General features: G+C 42.9%; 1 protein-coding gene across 1 annotated transcript in view; it reads right to left on the minus strand.

Moving 5' to 3' along the window:
* Positions 1-22,751, minus strand: part of MYO16 (myosin XVI) — a 247,923-nt gene that overhangs the window by 175,206 nt on the left and 49,966 nt on the right. Inside the window, exons 5-6 of the mRNA XM_075265275.1 lie at positions 4,671-4,779; positions 1,238-1,362 (exon numbers count right to left, since the gene is read on the minus strand). Coding sequence (XP_075121376.1) covers positions 1,238-1,362; positions 4,671-4,779 — 234 coding nt within the window. The remainder of the gene's footprint in view (positions 1-1,237; positions 1,363-4,670; positions 4,780-22,751) is intronic.

Here is a 22,751-nt window from a genome sequence, read left to right on the forward strand (position 1 = left end):
AATGTTATTTCTAAGTCAGGTATAAATTATTAAAGTTACTTCTACACCCTGGCGCCTAACACCTCTTTGGTGGTGGATATCATGAAAATTACGCACAACCCTTTTTTTGTTTTGCTCATTGGATTTCATTAGTATTTATGTACTTAACGTGTGGCCCAAGAAAACTGTTCTTCTTTCAATCTGGCTGAGAGACACCAAAAGGTTGAATATCTCTTGTATTGCACAATCTGAAAGCTTCACTTACCAAACAAGTACAGTTCAGTTTTACCTGGAACCTTAGACAAAAATTGTGTAAACTGGCTAGCCCTTTAAATTTTCTGACAAAGGCTGAACAGCTTTTTAATACACCATTGGCACCAAGTATCTAGACATATTCCTTATCTATGTCTCTAGCCACAGTAATATTAATATGCATGATCTCACAAAAATGGCGCACATAGTGGAATATTTTGGCAATTATAAATGACCTTGTTGACTTTATAACTGCTAGCCTTGTGCATGAAGTAGCCATGGAATTCATAGAACCTAAGGCATGCTTGGTGGAAAATATTCTATTAAAGTTGTCCAAGAACAGCTGTAACTATGTAAGAATGACAGAACTTTAACCCTTATACAGAGACCCATGCCAACTACACACCCATATATTATATTCATGCGATGAAACATTCTGGTTCACCTTACTTGCCACAATATATTTTAAATCTGTACAATCTGTATAATATAAAGAATACTATTGCAATACAACAAAATAAGAGGTTGAGTCTAAATATAATAGATGGAGAATATAATATCCACTATGATGTCAAGCAAGTAAAAGGTATGACTGTTGCAGACAGCAAATGTGATAGGAATGGCATTATTACATGTTATAAATAGAATATGTCTTCTTTATTTCATCCACAGTCTGTTTGCACAGAAGAACAGATGCTTATCCTCCACATGGTAGTTAGTTAAAATACCAATAACAGCTGTCCCTAGCTCTCCTCTGAAATACAACTCTGTAGGTAGAAACATATCTCCATGAAGAAGACGAAACAATCCTTTGCACCTCACAGCTTGGTTATATCACACAGGTCATCCCTCTTTACAGTGACAATTTTACAGTTGTGTTTGGGCGCTGAATTATTTCATGCATTTCCTATATAATATATTACTGGGTCTGTGAGCACCCATTTGATGACTATTAAGCTTCAGAAGGAAATCTTCATTTACACCAATTACATATAGAAATACTCACAAGAGTAACTCCATCATCATTTTTCTCATTAACGCTTCCACCGGCTGCTAACAGCTGCTTCACATCAGATAACATCACCGCTGCTCTCTGAGTCCTTATCTGTTGTAGGGAGGCCAGGTCAACACCTATACAGGGGGACAAGAAATGACTTTAAGAGAAAAGAATGAATATAATCCAGTTCCAAAAAGGATCAGAAGAACTAAATACGGTGACGGTATTGCCCCTACTAAACGTTATGGCCTATCAGCCATACAAAATGTATAAATAATATTGACAGTGGCAGCTTTTACCTTTTGCAGTCTGCTTCAGCCATCACTAACATTCCTGGAGAGCTCATTGAATAACCTGGTTAGAAATACTGGCTGAGCCCACATAATGAGGACTACCATTTATGTCTGCTATATTATTTCTGCAGATATATAGGTCACCTCATAGTATTATTTTGCTGGTACAATTCCTAACTAGTGATAATAATGTAGGACAGGTAAGGCCACAAGGGCATACACCTTGTAATGTTTTAAATGAAAGAGGGACAAGTGGCAAAGAACATGGAGTACTGTATAATGCGGGTATAGCAAAGCTTAATTTTGCTATAACTAAGTGTGGCGCAGAATTTTATTTCACATTTTTCAATGGCTTTTCAGTGGCTTTTGCTGTGTTCTATGGTAAGGTGCCATGTTGCAGCAAGTTAAACTTTTCTACCTCTTTAGATATTTGCTATCTCTCCAATATGTCAAATGTATTCTTGACTCTTTTGGTATGAAAGTAGGAAATAAGGTAATATAATGCTATATACTGTACATTACCTAGGAATTTTAGGGAATGCCTGGTTTTCGATAGAATCTTAAATGTTTTGGGGCAACGTATGAAATAACATACAACAGAGGAATGGTTTGTTAATGAACTGAAATCTGGAAATTCCAAACTAAGTAAAAATAAAATAGAAATCAAACCTGACAAAAAGTAGACAGACTGAGTAATGTAAATGCTGCCTTATGTTTTAGGTTACAGTTTGATTATTTACATCCTTTTAGTCTTATTTATTAAGGCTAGGCAATGGGGAGGGATGATATTGTGGTAACAATTTGGTGCAAGGCCCTTTCTTGCGACAACTTTGCGTTACAACCCCTGTCTGTACCTCGCTGACTACACTTCATGAATGTGAGTGGAGTGGGGAGTGTTAGGGATGCCTCAGCCTGACATATTCATTAGAGCTCACCCAGTTTTCTCCTTCCCTGCGCCAGCCAGGGCCTTTATTAAGACTAATGTATGATATGCCAGTCTTGATAAATCTGCCCCATTGTGTATACATGCATTTATTTCATACATTGCCATCAAGATATAGGCCACAGTTTGGTTATTTACATGTTTTTAGTCTTTCATATATTAGAGTTAGTACATTTGTACCCATTCATTTTTTTTATACAATGGGTTCAAGTTTTAGGCTACAGTTTGGTTGTTACATATACTGCGTAAAACAAACTAGACATTCTATAGAATACCCAAGAAATAGTACAGCACTTATAAACAAATCTGTAAGCATGTGAGGTCCGTGGTAGTCACAGACAGCACCCCACCCTGCTAATTTGTTGGTGATGTGCTGGCCATTGTTAACCTGCTTTTTGCATCCGCAAAGAGCAAATCAACTGTCTTTCTTTGTTTCATTTGCTATATTTTGTTCGTCTCTGGGTCCATTATGTCATCTGAATAAACATATTGAAATCAATTGGCACATGAGGCGTCTGCATTGTCATGGATGCTATACGTATCAATTACTTTCAATGTACTGTACATGATATGTGGACGTGTGGAAAAGGCCTTACAGTGATGTTTTAGCTACTCAGCACATTATATTCCCACAAAATACACAGCACTAGGTTTCTTAATACTATGAAAATGCAATGGCGTCTAGGTGCCGTCTGCAGGCTGAACTGTTAGAAGACCGCTATGGACCGCTCATGGACAGATTGTGAACACGTGTTAGACAAAGTAGTTCAGAATAAAGTCATCACAGGTTTTATGAAGTCTTTGGCAAAGATATACTTTGTACTTAGATTTTTTGGATGCTAAAATTAGGGATATGAAAAGTCTCTGCGTAATACAGCATTCTATCCCAGGCCATCATATCAGTCATTTTATGGTTCTCTATACAAGTCTGACACTTGTAGACAAAGAAGGATGGGGAAGAAGGTTATACAGTATTTTCTTGAAAATCATAAAACATAGCATTTTCACAATGTACAGTCACAGCCTTAAACTGCGTTTTACCACAGAAAAGCCATTAAATGTTTAAACCAGATTTAACAGATTAATTATTGCGCAGGCTTTTATCTGCTTTTTTTTTTTTGTTTAAAGAACAAAGACACCACGGATAAATTATATGTGATGGTTACTTCAATGAGGAAGCATATAACAATCTCCATGAACATATACACTATGAACATTCTAGTCAATGAACAGGTCACTGAAAATATTTTAAATTTATTTTTACAAATCTGACAGCCCAACAGAATATTGAGAAATAGGGTAGGTATTCTATTTTCCGAAGAAATTCACTTCAAAACATATAACCTGGCCCTATAATTTATAAAAAGGGACTGTTATATTTTTTAAATTTACATTGAAAACTTTAATTGCTATTTCTAATTCACCTCTACATTATATGAAATATACAAAGACCTTGAAGCTGCTGTCAGATTTGATGAATTGCTACTGTTCTTCAGAGGCATTTTCTGCCGGCTCTAGGACCTTGACTGCATGAGCAGTCATGGTTTACAATGGTGAGCGTGTAAACTGTGGAGAATCAGGAATATCTGTAAAATGGCCTCTAACAGTCCTCTAAGGAATGCAGCCACACACTGTTTGGAATCTAAATGTGTTTTTGACACAATGTCATTTAACCATTTCATAGATATGCGCCACAAAAATATACAGATAATAAGAATGTAAATACTCAATAAAGATGGTTATATTAGGTTACTGTATGTCTAATTTGGAATATGTTTTCCAAGGTAAGAAGCCGGAGATTTAGCCACCGCTGCACAACCAGTTAGTGTGATCATGACCATTTAATTAGCTATTCCGCCATTTCATTACCACGCTAGAATCATTACATTAAAGGCCACTGTGCATGTAGCATATAATAAGCATTAAACTGCACACATCAGAGGAAGGATTAATAAGTTCACATTTCTACTTTAATGAAGCTATTAATGAACAATGATTAATTACTATTAAGCCCCACATAGAAACGCTTCTTATTCTAAAACTACTTTAAATGGCTACACAGACAAATGAAGTGATGTGTTCGATGTAGTGTTTATATATATATATATATATATATATATATATATATATATATATATATATGTATATATCAGAATAATATTATAGAAAAGGGAGGAAGAAAAGGAAGGAAGGTTGGTATACGTACCGTTTTCTTCTAAATAAGCTAAAATGATTGAGTTGGATTCAGTTCCTTCACTGGCATAGTCAAAAGGTATATTGCCATTCACATCTTGTAAAAGAACATTTGCCCCTGACTAAGAAGAAAAAAAAGAAAAGAAAGGATAAACTAGTTTAAATGCAGTAAGCACATTACATGATCACTTTCCATTTTGCATATTATGATAATACAAGCTTTTTGTAGAATGCATCAATGACAAAAATTACAGAAATTGCAACAAATGTATCAAGATGAACACCTGCTAAGATAAATCAAAACCATTTCTGCCTGCTGCGGTACAACGTGAGTCCATATAGAGTCAGGGAGGCTTTTTTTTATTATAACTATGTGCCAGAAGCTGGTTAGTAACTGTGATAACAATTTGCATCTCCCTTGAAGAAATTTGTGTGGACCAGTCCATAATATAGGAAGTGCAGTGCAATTGTGACTCGTTCCTCAGCAGGTCAGAAGAAGATCTCATGACCCAGTGACCCAGCTGAGGAAGTATCAATAACTAAATGAGGACATGATTGCTAAACTATATATATATATATATATATATATATATATATATATATATATATATACACAAAAAATGCTAAAGTGTCGCTCAAGTATTTTCATAATCTTAACTAGAATGCTGTAAACTAGAAGTTACATATATAACAGAATGAACTTGTTGTTGAGTCTTGTACATCATTTCTTATAACTGCCTAAACAATACTTTTGACATTAACACGCTCATAAATATAATTGCCTACATGGATGTTGCCGGTGGTACACAATATAATTGAACTTTTAATCAGGACACGTGTCGCAGTTAAAGCCGCACCAGAGCAATAACTTAGAAGCTCATTAACTGAGATGTGGCCACCAACTGAGCAAAGTAAATTTACACAAATGCTCCAAAGTCATCTCGCTGTCCTTTAGATTCCGATTCTATAAAATTGGTAAATAACATTTGTTCAGTGGTATATTAAACATCTTTGTAATTCAAGAAGCTGATGTTTTACACAGTATGTTAAAATTTATAGATATATTAAATTGGAACAAAGGTTTCTAGGTCCCCCTATCCCTGATGGGAAACATAATGACCCCCATCATTAATTTAGCAACAAATTCACATTCCATTCAACTTCTCAGTGGCTACTACGAGTCTACAGTATGCAACATTCTTTCTTTGATAAATGACTTCCAACCAAAAGGACAAACCTGCCAATTTTACCACTTCTTCTCTAGTTCAGGGTATTAGAAGGCTGAGGGCAGCTGATGCCTATAGATAGTGGTCTTTTTTTTTTAAGATGAGTAGGGGGAGGCTTGCACCAGCACTATGAGGAGAGAGCTCCATTTCCACTTTGAAACTGATTGGTTCTATACTTTTATGTGCCAGCATCAATTTATGTATATTAAGAATTAGTATTTACACTGCATATGGCTAGGCTGATCATAGCACATATTTATAGAGTAGTTGGGAGGATTTGTTGTAGTACAAAAATATTTAGGGGGATAATGCAATTGTCGCAACCCCTACTAAAATTCACCCAACTAATGCGCCAAAAAAAAAAAAGTGAATACTTTTTGTTTTTGGAGGATTAGTTGTAGGCCAAATAAAGGGTTAAGACCTGTAAATAACTTAAAACCTACAATATTATATAATATACAGGCTCAGCCTGGCTCATAAGTGAATAGGTGAATCCCCTGAGCAAAATGGGCCCCCAGCTCACCCTGGAATGGCACAGTAAACTCATTGTACTTCATATAGAAACTCACCTTATAGCATCGCATCCAGGTTATGCATCAGTATAATATAATTATTCAAGAAACTACACATTCATTTTATATACTGTAGACAAATTGGGTGGCTAAAATGATATCTAGGTACATGAGAGGACATCTAGCACCAGGTCAACCACTATTCCTCCTCCCTAGGCCACATCTTCTCAAGTATATTGCAGGAGCCCCTCTCACCATTCATCTTACAACTGAATAAGCTTTATTTCTGGGCACATATGCCTAGCTTACAGAGCATCAGTCTACTGTCAGGACACCAGGACAGAACTGGAAACCCAATATATTTTGGTGACATAATAGGAATTTGTGAACAGGTCAAATAATATTTTCATATAGCTGTATAGTGGGCCCCCAGAATGAATTAAAGTAGAGCATCTTTGTAATTTTCGTAGTGTGCCACTAATTTAATTTGTACTAGAGTAGTCACATAGAACGTAGCAAGCTATTGGAATTGCATAGCGTGTTGGCAGATCCCTTAACACTTGCTACATTTGTAGGTGAGGGCCCCTTTTACAGGTTTTGGATGAGGGCAAATTAGCTTTATTTTAAGTTACATCTCTGCTTTCAGCACTTTTATTTGATGGATCACAATAAACAAAGTTTGCGTGCCAAAGCCTCATGTGGTCACCGGCAAACAGTTTAATCACTTCTTTTTTTAAATCAAATTTAATATTTCAGCCAAAAGATAGCAACTGTTTTACCCTAGGCAACAAATGTTCCAGTAAATAAAGTAGGTTGAATCTTGATAGCTTTGATTTCATTACTTGTTACAATTATAATATTGTGGCTGACCTCAATAGAGCGCTTAGTAGGAGGTAACATTTAGTTATGAACATCACATCAAGTCGTATTTCAATTTATAACCTCTTAGCTAAATTAAAGAAATGCTAGATATAAAATTTGATTTTCATGTCATAGATTGAAAAATAAATGAAAACATAAGTAGGAAAAGTAATGATAAATTAAAACCATAATCATATTTGGATAATTGGACATTTGCTGGTGGCAAGAGGCATGGCCTGAGCAAGGTGGCAGCAAAATGCTGAGTATAAGAGCTCCATCAACATTGGGAGCCTTATAAACTGGTCTACCAAGGCCAAGTAGAGCATCGAGTCACAAGCCATAATCTAAATTTGCAGCCAGTGCCTAGAGCTGCTCTTTTTGCTGACCAATCCTACATCATTAAGGTATATATTGGAAGGAAGTTGTTCACTAGCCACAGCAAATCTGCCATCGTTGTTCTCTGGGGTCTAGAACCAATTGCTCAATACCATCCTTGTATAAAGCAAGATGTGAGGAATATAGGATGCCAGGTTGACCACTGGTATCAGCAATGTCAGCTATAAGTAAACACACTATGGCTACTTCAAAGCATTATCCATCCTGTCAGAAAAATCTTAACTCTATCTAAACCAGAAGATCAGCACAACTGAGACACTAGAAACAATTTACGACTAAAATCTAAATCAGAAACATTAGCTCCGAGGACTTTGCCCTCCAACAGTCAAATAACCAGCCATTGACCTACTAGGTGATAATTATCCAAACCCTACTGAAGTAGAAAGAGCACACAGATCACTAAGAGTCTGTGAAAAACCAATAAATCCCACACAGGACATTATTGGCTATTTCCTGGACTTTAAGATTTAATAAAACATTTTATTAACTGGTGGCGAACACCAAGTGACAGAATATTTCATTACTGACGAGTTTATATCCCTTAATCAAGACACATACATAGAACAATACTGTTTTTAGGATAATTAGGTTTCCAATATTATACCATATGAGGAGAACATAGCGTAAAATAAAAGATACTGAGCTTAGGATATATAGATTTATATGATTTCATTTAATATTTTCTTCTAAAAAGTTATGATTATGCTGCTTGTACTCAAAAAACCTGTGAATCCTGCTTTCTTCTCCACACCATAGAGAAAGCCTGTAAGTCACTATTCCCCCTTACTCACACAATTTTCATTGTAGAACTTTGTACTCCTGTAGCTCTGTGTATTTGTCTTCTTCATTACCCACTAGTTACTGTGAACAGTCTCAATGAAGTATTCTTTGGAACAGTACTGAGGATATGTTTTTACAGTAAGGTATTACCGTAGAATTTTTCCTGTTAGCTTACTGATGACATATGAGTAATTTATTGATGGACCCCACACTCATTCAATGTTATGGCTGTCTTAAGGCATCAGAGAGGAGAGTCTCATCTTTCATATAAAACTAAGGATGCAGGATTGGTATAATTCTAAGCAGCTGCATATCCCATAATCCTGACTGTGTTTTCAAGCAGTGATATTTTTGGAAAAGCAAGTATTACACAGCTAAGACTCAGGACTAGCCAAAAAATACTCATTGGACATTGCTCTACTTCAAGGACAAGCAGGAGGAGTAGGATGAGGTTGATCATGTGATCCAGAATTGATGCGTCAGCAGTGGAGCCAAACTGGAAGACTTACAACCACTGGGCACAAATCTCCTAATCGCCACAATGGTGGAGCAATGTCTATATTACTAAGTTTCACCTTCTTCTTCACTGAATACACTGATATGACCTCTTTAACACTTTTCTCAAGTTTGGATTCACAACAGGCTTAGATTTAAAAAAAAAAAAAAGAAAGAAAGAAAGAAAAATACTCTGTGCAAGAATTGTACCCAAACTGCTCTTTTCAAACCAACTCAGTTTCATTCTGTGGCTACAAGGGTGGTTGTCATGGGTGCCAATATACTCTATACATAAATCCATTAAAATATTATGGTCCTACGAATTTAGACTGCGAGAGTTCCATTTTGGGCAATTTAGAATTGCTTTTAAAGCCATGTTAAATTAAGGATTCCAACTGGCATTTACCTGGGCCATTATATGCTAAAACGCAAATAGGCAAATTGCTTTATGTTTGCTTACCTTTTCATGAAGTTTTTTGTGCGGCAAACACTCCCAGACATATTTGCCATTCAACAATATCCATTAGCTACACTGTATGATGCTTCACGGCCTTGAGGCTAAGCAATTACTGATATCAGATGTGCACTCACTGGGAAAAACTGCTTTGAGTTAAGGAAGAAGAAAACCAATTCTAAGCACATCGAAGCATTCTACAGAGGCATGACATTGATAAAGATATCTCTTGTGTCATGTCGCAGTCTGCTACTCTGAAATCCCACTGTTAACCAATGAGCTGCATCACCTCCTATTTTATCTCATCCCCTCCGAATGCCTTAATAAATAGGTTGTTTATTTATAAAAACAGCAATATATAAAGCTGTGCTGTATACACTAAGGCCTTAGGAAGTGTCAGCCAGCTGTCTATATAAAGTCTGAGCAATCCCACAAAGCAAGGTTTATGTTTGTTCTCTGCCCAGGAATCCACAACTATCAAAGACTGTTGTAATGGCATAGCCTAGCCTATAATAGCATAGCATAGCAGTTTATGGAAGTGAAATGAAACAAGAAAAATCTAATCTGGCGTCGGGAATTAGGAATCAATCTAATGCATTCATATTGGACATTTCTTGTCAGTGTTTCCCAAAATATTCAGCGTACAAGGTTTCCTTGACTACCCATTTGGCAAGTTGAAACATCTAAATATGAAGCTATCAGTTGTGATAAACGCCTCACTAATAGGATTCCATATTATTTTACATATTGTAGAGGAGTAAACTGAGCAGTAAAAAGTACAGATCAGAGTAACATATATAGGGAACCTGTCACCATGAAAATGCTATGTAACTTGCAGGAAGCATGTGAAATAACAAGAGGAACTGAACAGAATAATATATCATTTTGTGGGAAAGGACTTAGCATCACTTGTCATTTATTTTCCTGTTCAGGAGTAACTGAGTCCAGTGGGCGGTTCAAAAAGTGATTGACAGTCATCGAAAGGAGGATCAGTCACGGTTAGGGCCGCCCACTGGACTCTATTACTCCTTCTATACATAGATAGAAAAGGGAAATAAATAGTACATGACAAGTTATACTTAATTTTTTCCCACAAAACTATATGTCAATCTGTTCAGCTCCTCCTGCTTCATAACATAATCCCTGTAGATGTGGCTCCATTTTTATGGTAACCAGTTCCTTTTAAAGGGGTTTTATTATTAGATTTTCGGCATTTGAGATAAACATATATGCCTGAATAGTCTTTAAAAAGGCTATTCAGGTGCTGCTAAACTTTTTAGAAAAGACCCCCCTCCATTTTTATGATTTACCGGTAAAACGGATATGCTAATGAGTCCCTCAGTGCACCCTGGGCGTTCTGTGCTCCACAAAAAAATGGCGCTTACTGCGCATGCCCGAGATTTCAATTCGCTACTGCCGAGAATACAGACCCTGGAGGCGGTTACTCGCAGGGAGGAGGAGGAAGGACTTAGAGGACAAGCAACAGAGGTGGGCGTGAGCAAGGTATGATGCTGGGGGGTGCACGGAACGCCCAGGGTGCACTGAGGGACTTATTAGCATATCCGTTTTACTAGTAAATCATAAAAATGGGGGGGGGGATCTTGTCTAAAATGATTAGCAGCACCTGAATGTTTATCACAAATGCGGAAAATCTAATGATAGAGCCCCTTTAAGTAGCCTATTAGCCTGGTTTTCTTTAAGTAACTGTTCACATGCAATGCACCCTTAAAAAAAACAGACTGATGTGCAACATTATTTAGGCATACTTCTCATATCTAATAACATCTGCTCTGCTATAAATATGGAATATAAAACAAATAATGACTATGATTTTACAGGATACTTATTCAGAGGTTTGGTAACATGAAATACAACTGCTAGGTCTCATACACACAGGTAACATACTGTACCCTCATATGCAGATATTATATTTGGGGTGCATTTTTCCCTAGAAGCTTTTTTTAACAACACTTCACAAAAACATGCCTGTATCTTTTTTTTCCAAGGGTTGGTAAAACCTGACCTCAATTTAATATTATGTCTTATCATTTGCTGAAATGGAGCTCTAATAAAGGAGAAGATATATTTGAGTGAAGTCAAGAAAGGGCATAGGATATTAGGGTAGACAATAAACCAGTATTTAGCAAAAAACCATAATCTATACCTAAACAAACTGGAGAAACTGAGACTGAAAAAAGGAAGCACGGGGATGGAGAGGCTCAATATGCATAAGGCTACATTTAGAATAACACTTCCACAGGATTAAGGACAGACTATTCAATGTACCAAAAAATTGCTGAGAAAGGATATTAGAGCAGGTGTGGAAAGAGAAGATAGTTACTTAAGGAGAATTATCATTTTAAATACAGTATATTGAATTTAAAATGAACACGTCTACTGTAAAAAAAAAAAAAAAAAGGCTAGCAAATCTCAACTGCTACACGGAGGTTTTGTTGTATTGTCATTTTATTATATCCAGTCAGGAGCCAACATGTAAGTCAGTACCTACAGGGGATACTTAACTGATATTTATTTTTCTTAGTATTTGCTGCATGTCTGGGGGATTTTTTGGGGGGAGAGGGGTTAGCTGTGCTTGAAGGTAGTTGTAGTTTCCACAATGTATATACTTTAGTATATACAATGTGATACTTTAGTAGAAAAATTATTATTTTTACATCCCAATGTGAATGAATTCTGTGAAGCAACTGTAGGATCAAAATGTTCACTATACCCCTTGATATATTCTTTGAGGGTATAGTTTCCAACATGGGGTCACTTTTGTGGGGATTCAATTGTACTTGTATTTTAAGGACTCTACAAATTACACGTGGTATCTAAAAACTATTCCAGCTAAATCTGCCATCCAAATGCAAAATAGTGCTATTTCTGTTTCGAAACCCCACCATGTACCCATGAACTGGAGGTGCTTTTTTCTCCTTCAGCCCCTTGTGAATGTATAAATATTATGGCTAAATGAACATATTATTGAAAAATTAAATATATAAATTTCACCTTCATTTTGTTTCAATTTCCAGAAAATTCTGAAAGGGTTAACATGCTTCCCAAATGCTGCTTTGGATTATTTGAGGAGTTCAGTTTTGAAAATGGGGAAATTTATGAGGTTTTTCTAATATCTAGACCTTTAACATTCCTTCAGAAATGAGGTGGTCCCGAAGAAAAAAAATGGGTTTGGGAAATCTTCTTGTGAAAGTAAATAATCGCTGTTAGACATGTAAGTCTTTTAACATCCAAAATAAATTTAAGGCTGATTAAAAGATGATGCTCACATAAAGCAGATATGTGGTAGAAAATATTTATTAACGTATTTGGGTGATATATCTGAAAAGCAGAGCATTTCACATTTTGAAAATTGCAAATTTTTCAAATTTTCCACGTACTTTGCATAAATAAATGCATAAACTATTTACCAAACTAACATTAAGAACATCTCATGATAGATCAGACTTGAAATCACTTGGGTAAGTTAAGGTGTCCCAAATTATTACCACATAAAGTGACACATCAGTGTTGAAAAATGGGTAGATTTGGCCCATGCCCTTAAGGGATTAATAAGGCTAAACAAGCATTCTAGAGATGGTACTTTTTCTCATTATTTTAGCCAAGAAGAAATGTGACTATGACAATAGGTGAACAGACAGACAGCAGTTCACAGTAAGAACTTTTGGGAACATTTCTAATCAATCTTCTAGAACATATTGGATACTATTTATGATTCTGTTTCTTGTATTTTATTACTACATTTCAGACACAGACCTCGCAAATTGATTCTGACTAGAGATGAGCGAACACTAAAATGTTCGAGGTTCGAAATTCGATTCGAACAGCCGCTCAATGTTCGTGTGTTCGAACGGGTTTCGAACCCCATTATAGTCTATGGGGAACAGATACTCGTTAAGGGGGAAACCCAAATCCGTGTCTGGAGGGTCACCAAGTCCACTATGACACCCCAGGAAATGATGCCAACACCTCTGGAATGACACTGGGACAGCAGGGGAAGCATGTCTGGGGGCATCTAACACACCAAAGACCCTCTATTACCCCAACATCACAGCCTAACAACTACACACTTTACACACTCAATACCACCTCTCTGACAGTAGGAAAACACCTTGAAACATGTGTATTTGGCACTTGCAGTGAGGAGAGCTTGTCACCAGCAGTGAATTTGGCCCTTGTAGTAAGTTGAGGTTGGCACCAACATTTGTTTTGAAAATCAGGGTGGATTGAGCCTCTAACCAGCAGAGTTTGGGCAAATTCATGGTGGAGGGAGCCTCTAAACACCCCAGTTTGGGCAAATTCATGGTGGAGGGAGCCTCTAAAAACCCCAGTTTGGACCAATTCATGGTGGAGGGAGCCTCTAACCAGCCCAGTTTGGGCAAATTCATGGTGGAGGGAGCCTCTAAAAAACCCAGTTTGGACCAATTCATGGTGGAGGGAGCCTCTAACCAGCCCAGTTTGGGCAAATTCATGGTGGAGGGAGCCTCTAACCAGCCCAGTTTGGACCAATTAATGGTGGAGGGAGCCTCTAACCAGCCCAGTTTGGACCAATTAATGGTGGAGGGAGCCTCTAACCAGCCCAGTTTGAACCAATTCATGGTGGAGGGAGCCTCTAAACAGCCCAGTTTGGGCAAATTCATGGTGGAGGGAGCCTCTAAAAAACCCAGTTTGGACCAATTCATGGTGGAGGGAGCCTCTAACCAGCCCAGTTTGGACCAATTAATGGTGGAGGGAGCCTCTAACCAGCCCAGTTTGGACCAATTCATGGTGGAGGGAGCCTCTAAACAGCCAAGTTTTGGGAAATTCATGGTGGAGGGAGCCTCTAACCAGCCCAGTTTGGACCAATTCATGGTGGAGGGAGCCTCTAAACAGCCAAGTTTTGGGAAATTCATGGTGGAGGGAGCCTCTAACCAGCCCAGTTTGGACCAATTCATGGTGGAGGGAGCCTCTAAAAAACCCAGTTTGGACCAATTCATGGTGGAGGGAGCCTCTAAACAGCCCAGTTTGGGCAAATTCATGGTGGAGGGAGCCTCTAACCAGCCCAGTTTGGACCAATTAATGGTGGAGGGAGCCTCTAAACAGCCCAGTTTGGGCAAATTCATGGTGGAGGGAGCCTCTAACCAGCCCAGTTTGGACCAATTCATGGTGGAGGGAGCCTCTAACCAGCCCAGTTTGGGCAAATTCATGGTGGAGGGAGCCTCTAAAAAACCCAGTTTGGACCAATTCATGGTGGAGGGAGCCTCTAACCAGCCCAGTTTGGGCAAATTCATGGTGGAGGGAGCCTCTAACCAGCCCAGTTTGGACCAATTAATGGTGGAGGGAGCCTCTAACCAGCCCAGTTTGGACCAATTCATGGTGGAGGGAGCCTCTAACCAGCCCAGTTTGGACCAATTAATGGTGGAGGGAGCCTCTAAACAGCCAAGTTTTGGGAAATTCATGGTGGAGGGAGCCTCTAACCAGCCCAGTTTGGACCAATTCATGGTGGAGGGAGCCTCTAAACAGCCCAGTTTGGGCAAATTCATGGTGGAGGGAGCCTCTAAAAAACCCAGTTTGGACCAATTCATGGTGGAGGGAGCCTCTAATTAGCCCAGTTTGGACCAATTAATTGTGGAGGGAGCCTCTAACCAGCCCAGTTTGGACCAATTAATGGTGGAGGGAGCCTCTAAACAGCCCAGTTTGGGCAAATTCATGGTGGAGGGAGCCTCTAACCAGCCCAGTTTGGACCAATTAATGGTGGAGGGAGCCTCTAACCAGCCCAGTTTGGACCAATTAATGGTGGAGGGAGCCTCTAACCACCCCAGTTTGGACCAATTCATGGTGGAGGGAGCCTCTAACCAGCCCAGTTTGGACCAATTCATGGTGGAGGGAGCCTCTAAAAAACCCAGTTTGGACCAATTCATGGTGGAGGGAGCCTCTAAACAGCCCAGTTTGGGCAAATTCATGGTGGAGGGAGCCTCTAAAAAACCCAGTTTGGACCAATTCATGGTGGAGGGAGCCTCTAACCAGCCCAGTTTGGACCAATTAATGGTGGAGGGAGCCTCTAAACAGCCAAGTTTGGACCAATTCATGGTGGAGGGAGCCTCTAAAAACCCCAGTTTGGACCAATTCATGGTGGAGGGAGCCTCTAACCAGCCCAGTTTGGACCAATTAATGGTGGAGGGAGCCTCTAACCAGCCCAGTTTGGACCAATTCATGGTGGAGGGAGCCTCTAAACAGCCAAGTTTTGGGAAATTCATGGTGGAGGGAGCCTCTAACCAGCCCAGTTTGGACCAATTCATGGTGGAGGGAGCCTCTAAACAGCCAAGTTTTGGGAAATTCATGGTGGAGGGAGCCTCTAACCAGCCCAGTTTGGACCAATTCATGGTGGAGGGAGCCTCTAAAAAACCCAGTTTGGACCAATTCATGGTGGAGGGAGCCTCTAAACAGCCCAGTTTGGGCAAATTCATGGTGGAGGGAGCCTCTAACCAGCCCAGTTTGGACCAATTAATGGTGGAGGGAGCCTCTAAACAGCCCAGTTTGGGCAAATTCATGGTGGAGGGAGCCTCTAACCAGCCCAGTTTGGACCAATTCATGGTGGAGGGAGCCTCTAACCAGCCCAGTTTGGGCAAATTCATGGTGGAGGGAGCCTCTAAAAAACCCAGTTTGGACCAATTCATGGTGGAGGGAGCCTCTAACCAGCCCAGTTTGGGCAAATTCATGGTGGAGGGAGCCTCTAACCAGCCCAGTTTGGACCAATTAATGGTGGAGGGAGCCTCTAACCAGCCCAGTTTGGACCAATTCATGGTGGAGGGAGCCTCTAACCAGCCCAGTTTGGACCAATTAATGGTGGAGGGAGCCTCTAAACAGCCAAGTTTTGGGAAATTCATGGTGGAGGGAGCCTCTAACCAGCCCAGTTTGGACCAATTCATGGTGGAGGGAGCCTCTAAACAGCCCAGTTTGGGCAAATTCATGGTGGAGGGAGCCTCTAAAAAACCCAGTTTGGACCAATTCATGGTGGAGGGAGCCTCTAATTAGCCCAGTTTGGACCAATTAATTGTGGAGGGAGCCTCTAACCAGCCCAGTTTGGACCAATTAATGGTGGAGGGAGCCTCTAAACAGCCCAGTTTGGGCAAATTCATGGTGGAGGGAGCCTCTAACCAGCCCAGTTTGGACCAATTAATGGTGGAGGGAGCCTCTAACCAGCCCAGTTTGGACCAATTAATGGTGGAGGGAGCCTCTAACCACCCCAGTTTGGACCAATTCATGGTGGAGGGAGCCTCTAACCAGCCCAGTTTGGACCAATTCATGGTGGAGGGAGCCTCTAAAAAACCCAGTTTGGACCAATTCATGGTGGAGGGAGCCTCTAAACAGCCCAGTTTGGGCAAATTCATGGTGGAGGGAGCCTCTAAAAAACCCAGTTTGGACCAATTCATGGTGGAGGGAGCCTCTAACCAGCCCAGTTTGGACCAATTAATGGTGGAGGGAGCCTCTAAACAGCCAAGTTTGGACCAATTCATGGTGGAGGGAGCCTCTAAAAACCCCAGTTTGGACCAATTCATGGTGGAGGGAGCCTCTAACCAGCCCAGTTTGGACCAATTAATGGTGGAGGGAGCCTCTAACCAGCCCAGTTTGGACCAATTAATGGTGGAGGGAGCCTCTAACCACCCCAGTTTGGACCAATTCATGGTGGAGGGAGCCTCTAAACAGCCAAGTTTGGACCAATTCATGGTGAAGGGAGCCTCTAAAAACCCGTTTGGACCAATTCATGGTGGAGGGAGCCTCTAACCAGCCCAGTTTGGGCAAATTCATGGTGGAGGGAGCCTCTAAACAGCCCAGTTTGGGCAAATTCATGGTGGAGGGAGCCTCTAACCAGCCCAGTTTGGACCAATTAATGGTGGAGGGAGCCTCTAACCAGCCCAGTTTGGACCAATTAATGGTGGAGGGAGCCTCTAACCACCCCAGTTTGGACCAATTCATGGTGGAGGGAGCCTCTAAACAGCCAAGTTTGGACCAATTCATGGTGAAGGGAGCCTCTAAAAACCCGTTTGGACCAATTCATGGTGGAGGGAGCCTCTAACCAGCCCAGTTTGGGCAAATTCATGGTGGAGGGAGCCTCTAAACAGCCCAGTTTGGGCAAATTCATGGTGGAGGGAGCCTCTAACCAGCCCAGTTTGGACCAATTAATGGTGGAGGGAGCCTCTAACCAGCCCAGTTTGGACCAATTAATGGTGGAGGGAGCCTCTAACCACCCCAGTTTGGACCAATTCATGGTGGAGGGAGCCTCTAAACAGCCAAGTTTGGACCAATTCATGGTGGAGGGAGCCTCTAAAAACCCCAGTTTGGACCAATTCATGGTGGAGGGAGCCTCTAACCAGCCCAGTTTGGACCAATTAATGGTGGAGGGAGCCTCTAAACAGCCAAGTTTTGGGAAATTCATGGTGGAGGGAGCCTCTAACCAGCCCAGTTTGGACCAATTCATGGTGGAGGGAGCCTCTAAACAGCCCAGTTTGGGCAAATTCATGGTGGAGGGAGCCTCTAAAAAACCCAGTTTGGACCAATTCATGGTGGAGGGAGCCTCTAATTAGCCCAGTTTGGACCAATTAATTGTGGAGGGAGCCTCTAACCAGCCCAGTTTGGACCAATTAATGGTGGAGGGAGCCTCTAAACAGCCCAGTTTGGGCAAATTCATGGTGGAGGGAGCCTCTAACCAGCCCAGTTTGGACCAATTAATGGTGGAGGGAGCCTCTAACCAGCCCAGTTTGGACCAATTAATGGTGGAGGGAGCCTCTAACCACCCCAGTTTGGACCAATTCATGGTGGAGGGAGCCTCTAACCAGCCCAGTTTGGACCAATTCATGGTGGAGGGAGCCTCTAACCAGCCCAGTTTGGACCAATTAATGGTGGAGGGAGCCTCTAACCACCCCAGTTTGGACCAATTCATGGTGGAGGGAGCCTCTAAAAAACCCAGTTTGGACCAATTCATGGTGGAGGGAGCCTCTAAACAGCCCAGTTTGGGCAAATTCATGGTGGAGGGAGCCTCTAAACAGCCCAGTTTGGGCAAATTCATGGTGGAGGGAGCCTCTAACCAGCCCAGTTTGGACCAATTAATGGTGGAGGGAGCCTCTAACCAGCCCAGTTTGGACCAATTCATGGTGGAGGGAGCCTCTAAACAGCCCAGTTTGGGCAAATTCATGGTGGAAGGAGCCTCTAACCAGCAGAGTTGTGGGAAAGCAGGGTGGAGGGAGCCTCTAACCAGCAGAGTTGGTGGAAATCAGGGTGGAGGGAGCCTCTAACCAGCAGAGTTGGGGGAAATCATGTTGGAGGGAGCCTAGTATTAGCAGAATTGTGCAACGCTTATGGTGGATGAGTATGAGGATGCGGAGGAATTGGAGAGGTTGAGTACAGACATGGAGTTTCATGTTGGGGTGCTTTACACAGGTGGGCACAAAAATGAAGGCTCTATCCAGTGGTGGTTCATTTTTATCAAAGTGAGCCGGTCGGCACTCTCAGCTGACAGACGGGTGCGCTTGTCAGTGATGATGCCACCGGCTGCACTGAACACCCTCTCAGATAGGACGCTGGCGGCAGGACAGGACAGCACCTCCAAGGCATATAGGGCAAGTTCAAGCCACAGGTCCAACTTCGACACCCAATACGTGTAGGGCGCAGAGGGGTCGGAGAGGACAGGGCTGTGGTCGGAAAGGTATTCCCGCAACATGCGCCTATACTTCTCACGCCTGGTGACACTAGGACCCTCCGTGGCGGCACTTTGGCGAGGGGGTGCCATCAAGGTGTCCCAGACCTTAGACAGTGTGCCCCTCGTTTGTGTGGACCGGTGAGAACTTGGTTGCCTACTGGAGGAACTGCCCTCCCTGCCGCCACTGTCACATGCTGGAAACATCTCCATCATATTCTGCACCAATTGCCTGTGGCAAGCATTGATGCGATTGGCCCTCCCCTCTACCGGAATAAAAGACGAGATGTTGTTTTTATACCGGGGGTCAAGGATAGCAAAGATCCAGTACTGGTTGTCCTCCATGATTTTGACAATACGCTTGTCGGTTGTAAAGCACCCCAACATGAACTCAGCCATGTCTGCCACAGTGTTAGTTGGCATGACTCCTCTGGCCCCACCGGAAAGTTCAATCTCCATTTCCTCCTCATCCTCCATGTCTACCCATCCGCGCTGCAACAATGGGACGATTCGAAGTTGCCCGGAAGCCTCCTGTATCACCATCACATCATCGGACAACTCTTCTTCCTCCTCCTCCTCCTCCTCCTCCTCCATTAAACGCAGTGAAGCGGACAGATGTGTGGACCTACTCTCCAGCTGTGACGGATCGGATGCTATCCCTAACTCCTCTGTGTGATCTGAGTTATCCCTGATGTCAATCAGGGATTCTCTCAGAACACACAAGAGCGGGATTGTAAGGCTCACCATCGCATCCTCAGAGCTCACCCTCCTTGTGGACTCCTCAAAGACCCGTAGGATGTCACAAAGGTCTCTCATCCATGGCCACTCATGGATGTGAAACTGAGGCAGCTGACTTTGTGGCACCCTAGGGTTTTGTAGCTGGTATTCCATCAAAGGTCTCTGCTGCTCAACCACTCTATTCAACATCTGAAACGTTGAGTTCCAGCGTGTGGGGACGTCGCACAAAAGCCGGTGTTGTGGCACATGCAGGCGTTGCTGGAGAGATTTTAAGCTAGCAGCGGCTACTGTCGACTTGCGAAAGTGGGCGCACATGCGCCGCACTTTCACCAGTAGCTCTGGAACATTGGGGTAGCTCTTTAGGAAACGTTGCACCACTAGGTTGAAGACGTGGGCCAGGCATGGAACATGTTGGAGTCCGGCAAGCTCCAGAGCTGCTACCAGGTTCCGGCCGTTATCACAAACGACCATGCCTGGGCCCAGGTGCAGCGGCTCAAACCATATTGCCGTCTCATCGAGGAGGGCATCCCTCACCTCGGAGGCAGTGTGCTGTCTGTCCCCCAAGCTGATCAGCTTCAGCACAGCCTGCTGACGTCTACCAACGCCAGTGCTGCAACGTTTCCAACTCGTAGCTGGGGTCAATCTAACAGCGGAGGAGGAGGCGGTGGCGGAGGAGGAGGCGGTGGCGGAGGAGGAGGCGGTAGAGGAGGAGGAGGAGGGGGGTGTTCTTCTCGTGTCCCTGCCAGGAATGTTAGGCGGGGAGACGAGGTACACCGGGCCAGTTTGGGAAGCAGTCCCAGCCTCAACTACATTCACCCAGTGTGCCGTCAGTGAAATGTAGCGTCCCTGTCCGCATGCACTTGTCCACGCGTCGGTGGTCAAGTGGACCTTTGTGCAAAGCGCGGAACTAAGGGCCCGCCTGATGTTGAGTGACACGTGCTGGTGCAAGGCGGGGACGGCACACCGGGAGAAGTAGTGACGGCTAGGGACGGCATAGCGAGGTGCCGCAGTTGCCATCAGGTCCAGGAAGGCGGGAGTTTCAACAAGCCGGAACGCCAACATCTCCTGGGCCAGCAGTTTAGCGATGTTGGCGTTCAAGGCTTGCGCGTGTGGGTGGTTAGCAGTGTATTTCTGCCGCCGCTCCAATGTCTGAGAGATGGTGGGTTGTTGTAAAGAAACGCCTGATGGTGCCTTTGATGGTGCAGGAGAAGGAGATAAGACAGGACCAGGGGAGGATGAGGTAGAAGTCAACAAAGTGGCGGAGGCAGATGAAGTGGTGTCCTGGCTCGTCCTCTGGAGTGCATCGCCAGCACAGTCAGCAGTGGCAGTGGCAGAGGCAGAGGCAGAGGCAGTGGCAGTGGCGTGAACGGCAGGCGGCCTTTGTCCTGCCGTTGCTGCCTGCCACTGATTCCAGTGCTTGGATTCCAAATGACGGCGCATTGAAGTGGTGGACAGGTTGCTCTTCTCAGAGCCCCTAATCAATTTCGAGAGGCAAATTGTGCAGACAACACTATATCTGTCCTCGGCGCATTCCTTGAAAAAACTCCACACCTTCGAGAAACGTGCCCTCGAGGTGGGAGTTTTTCGGGGCTGGGTACGAACTGGAACATCTTGGGAGATTCCGGGTGTGGCCTGGCTTCGCCTAAGCTGCTGACCTCTGCCTCTGCCTCTAGCTACCCTTTTTGGTGCTGCACCTGCCTCAACATCCACACTACTTTCCCCGCTTGACATCCCCCCTGTCCAGGTCGGGTCAGTGTCCTCATCATCCACCACTTCCTCTTCCAACTCCTGTCTCATCTCCTCCTCCCGCACAATGCGCCAGTCAACTGGATGCCCTGACGGCAACTGCGTCACATCATCGTCGATGAGGGTGGGTTGCTGGTCATCCACCACCAAATCGAACGGAGATGGAGGAGACTCTAGTGTTTGAGCATCTGGACACAGATGCTCCTCTGTTAGGTTCGTGGAATCGTGACGTGGAGAGGCAGGTTGAGGGACAATGAAAGGAGCGGAGAACAGCTCTGGGGAGCAGGGACAGTTTGGGTTATTGTTCTGTAAAGCTTCGGAATTTTGGGAGGAAGGAAGACAAGACTGTTGGGTAATAGGAGGAGAGGAGGCAGAGTCTGACTGGCTGCTGGACAATGTGCTGTAAGCGTTCTCTGACAGCCATTGCAAGACCTGTTCCTGGTTCTCGGGCCTACTAAGGTTTGTACCCTGCAGTTTAGTTAATGTGGCAAGCAACCCTGGCACTGTGGAGTGGCGCAATGCTTGCTGCCCCACAGGAGTAGGCACGGGACGCCCTGTGGCTTCACTGCTACCTTGCTCCCCAGAACCATTCCCCCGACCTCGCCCACGGCCTCGTCCACGTCCCTTTCCGGGAGCCTTGCGCATTTTGAATTCCTAGTTAGAAATTGGCACTGTATACCAGTAGTAAAAATTGTGGGTGCACGTAACCCCAATATATTCTTTGAATTCCCAGTCAGACACTGGCACTATATGGCAGTAGCAAGAAATGAGGGTATTTGTATTCCCAATATACTCTTTGAATTCCCAGTCAGACAATGGCACTGTATACCAGTAGTAAAAATTGTGGGTGCACGTAACCCCAATATATTCTTTGAATTCCCAGTCAGACACTGGCACTATATGGCAGTAGCAAGAAATGAGGGTATTTGTATTCCCAATATACTCTTTGAATTCCCAGTCAGACAATGGCACTGTATACCAGTAGTAAAAATTGTGGGTGCACGTAACCCCAATATATTCTTTGAATTACCAGTCAGAAACTGGCACTATATGGCAGTAGCAAGAAATGAGGGTATTTATAACCCCAATATATTCTTTGAATTCCCAGTCAGACAATGGCACTGTATACCAGTAGTAAAAATTGTGGGTGCACGTAACCCCAATATATTCTTTGAATTCCCAGTCAGACACTGGC

The sequence above is a fragment of the Leptodactylus fuscus genome, chromosome 2 (assembly GCF_031893055.1).
Source record: "Leptodactylus fuscus isolate aLepFus1 chromosome 2, aLepFus1.hap2, whole genome shotgun sequence".
In the NCBI taxonomy this organism is placed as follows: Eukaryota; Metazoa; Chordata; class Amphibia; order Anura; family Leptodactylidae; genus Leptodactylus; species Leptodactylus fuscus.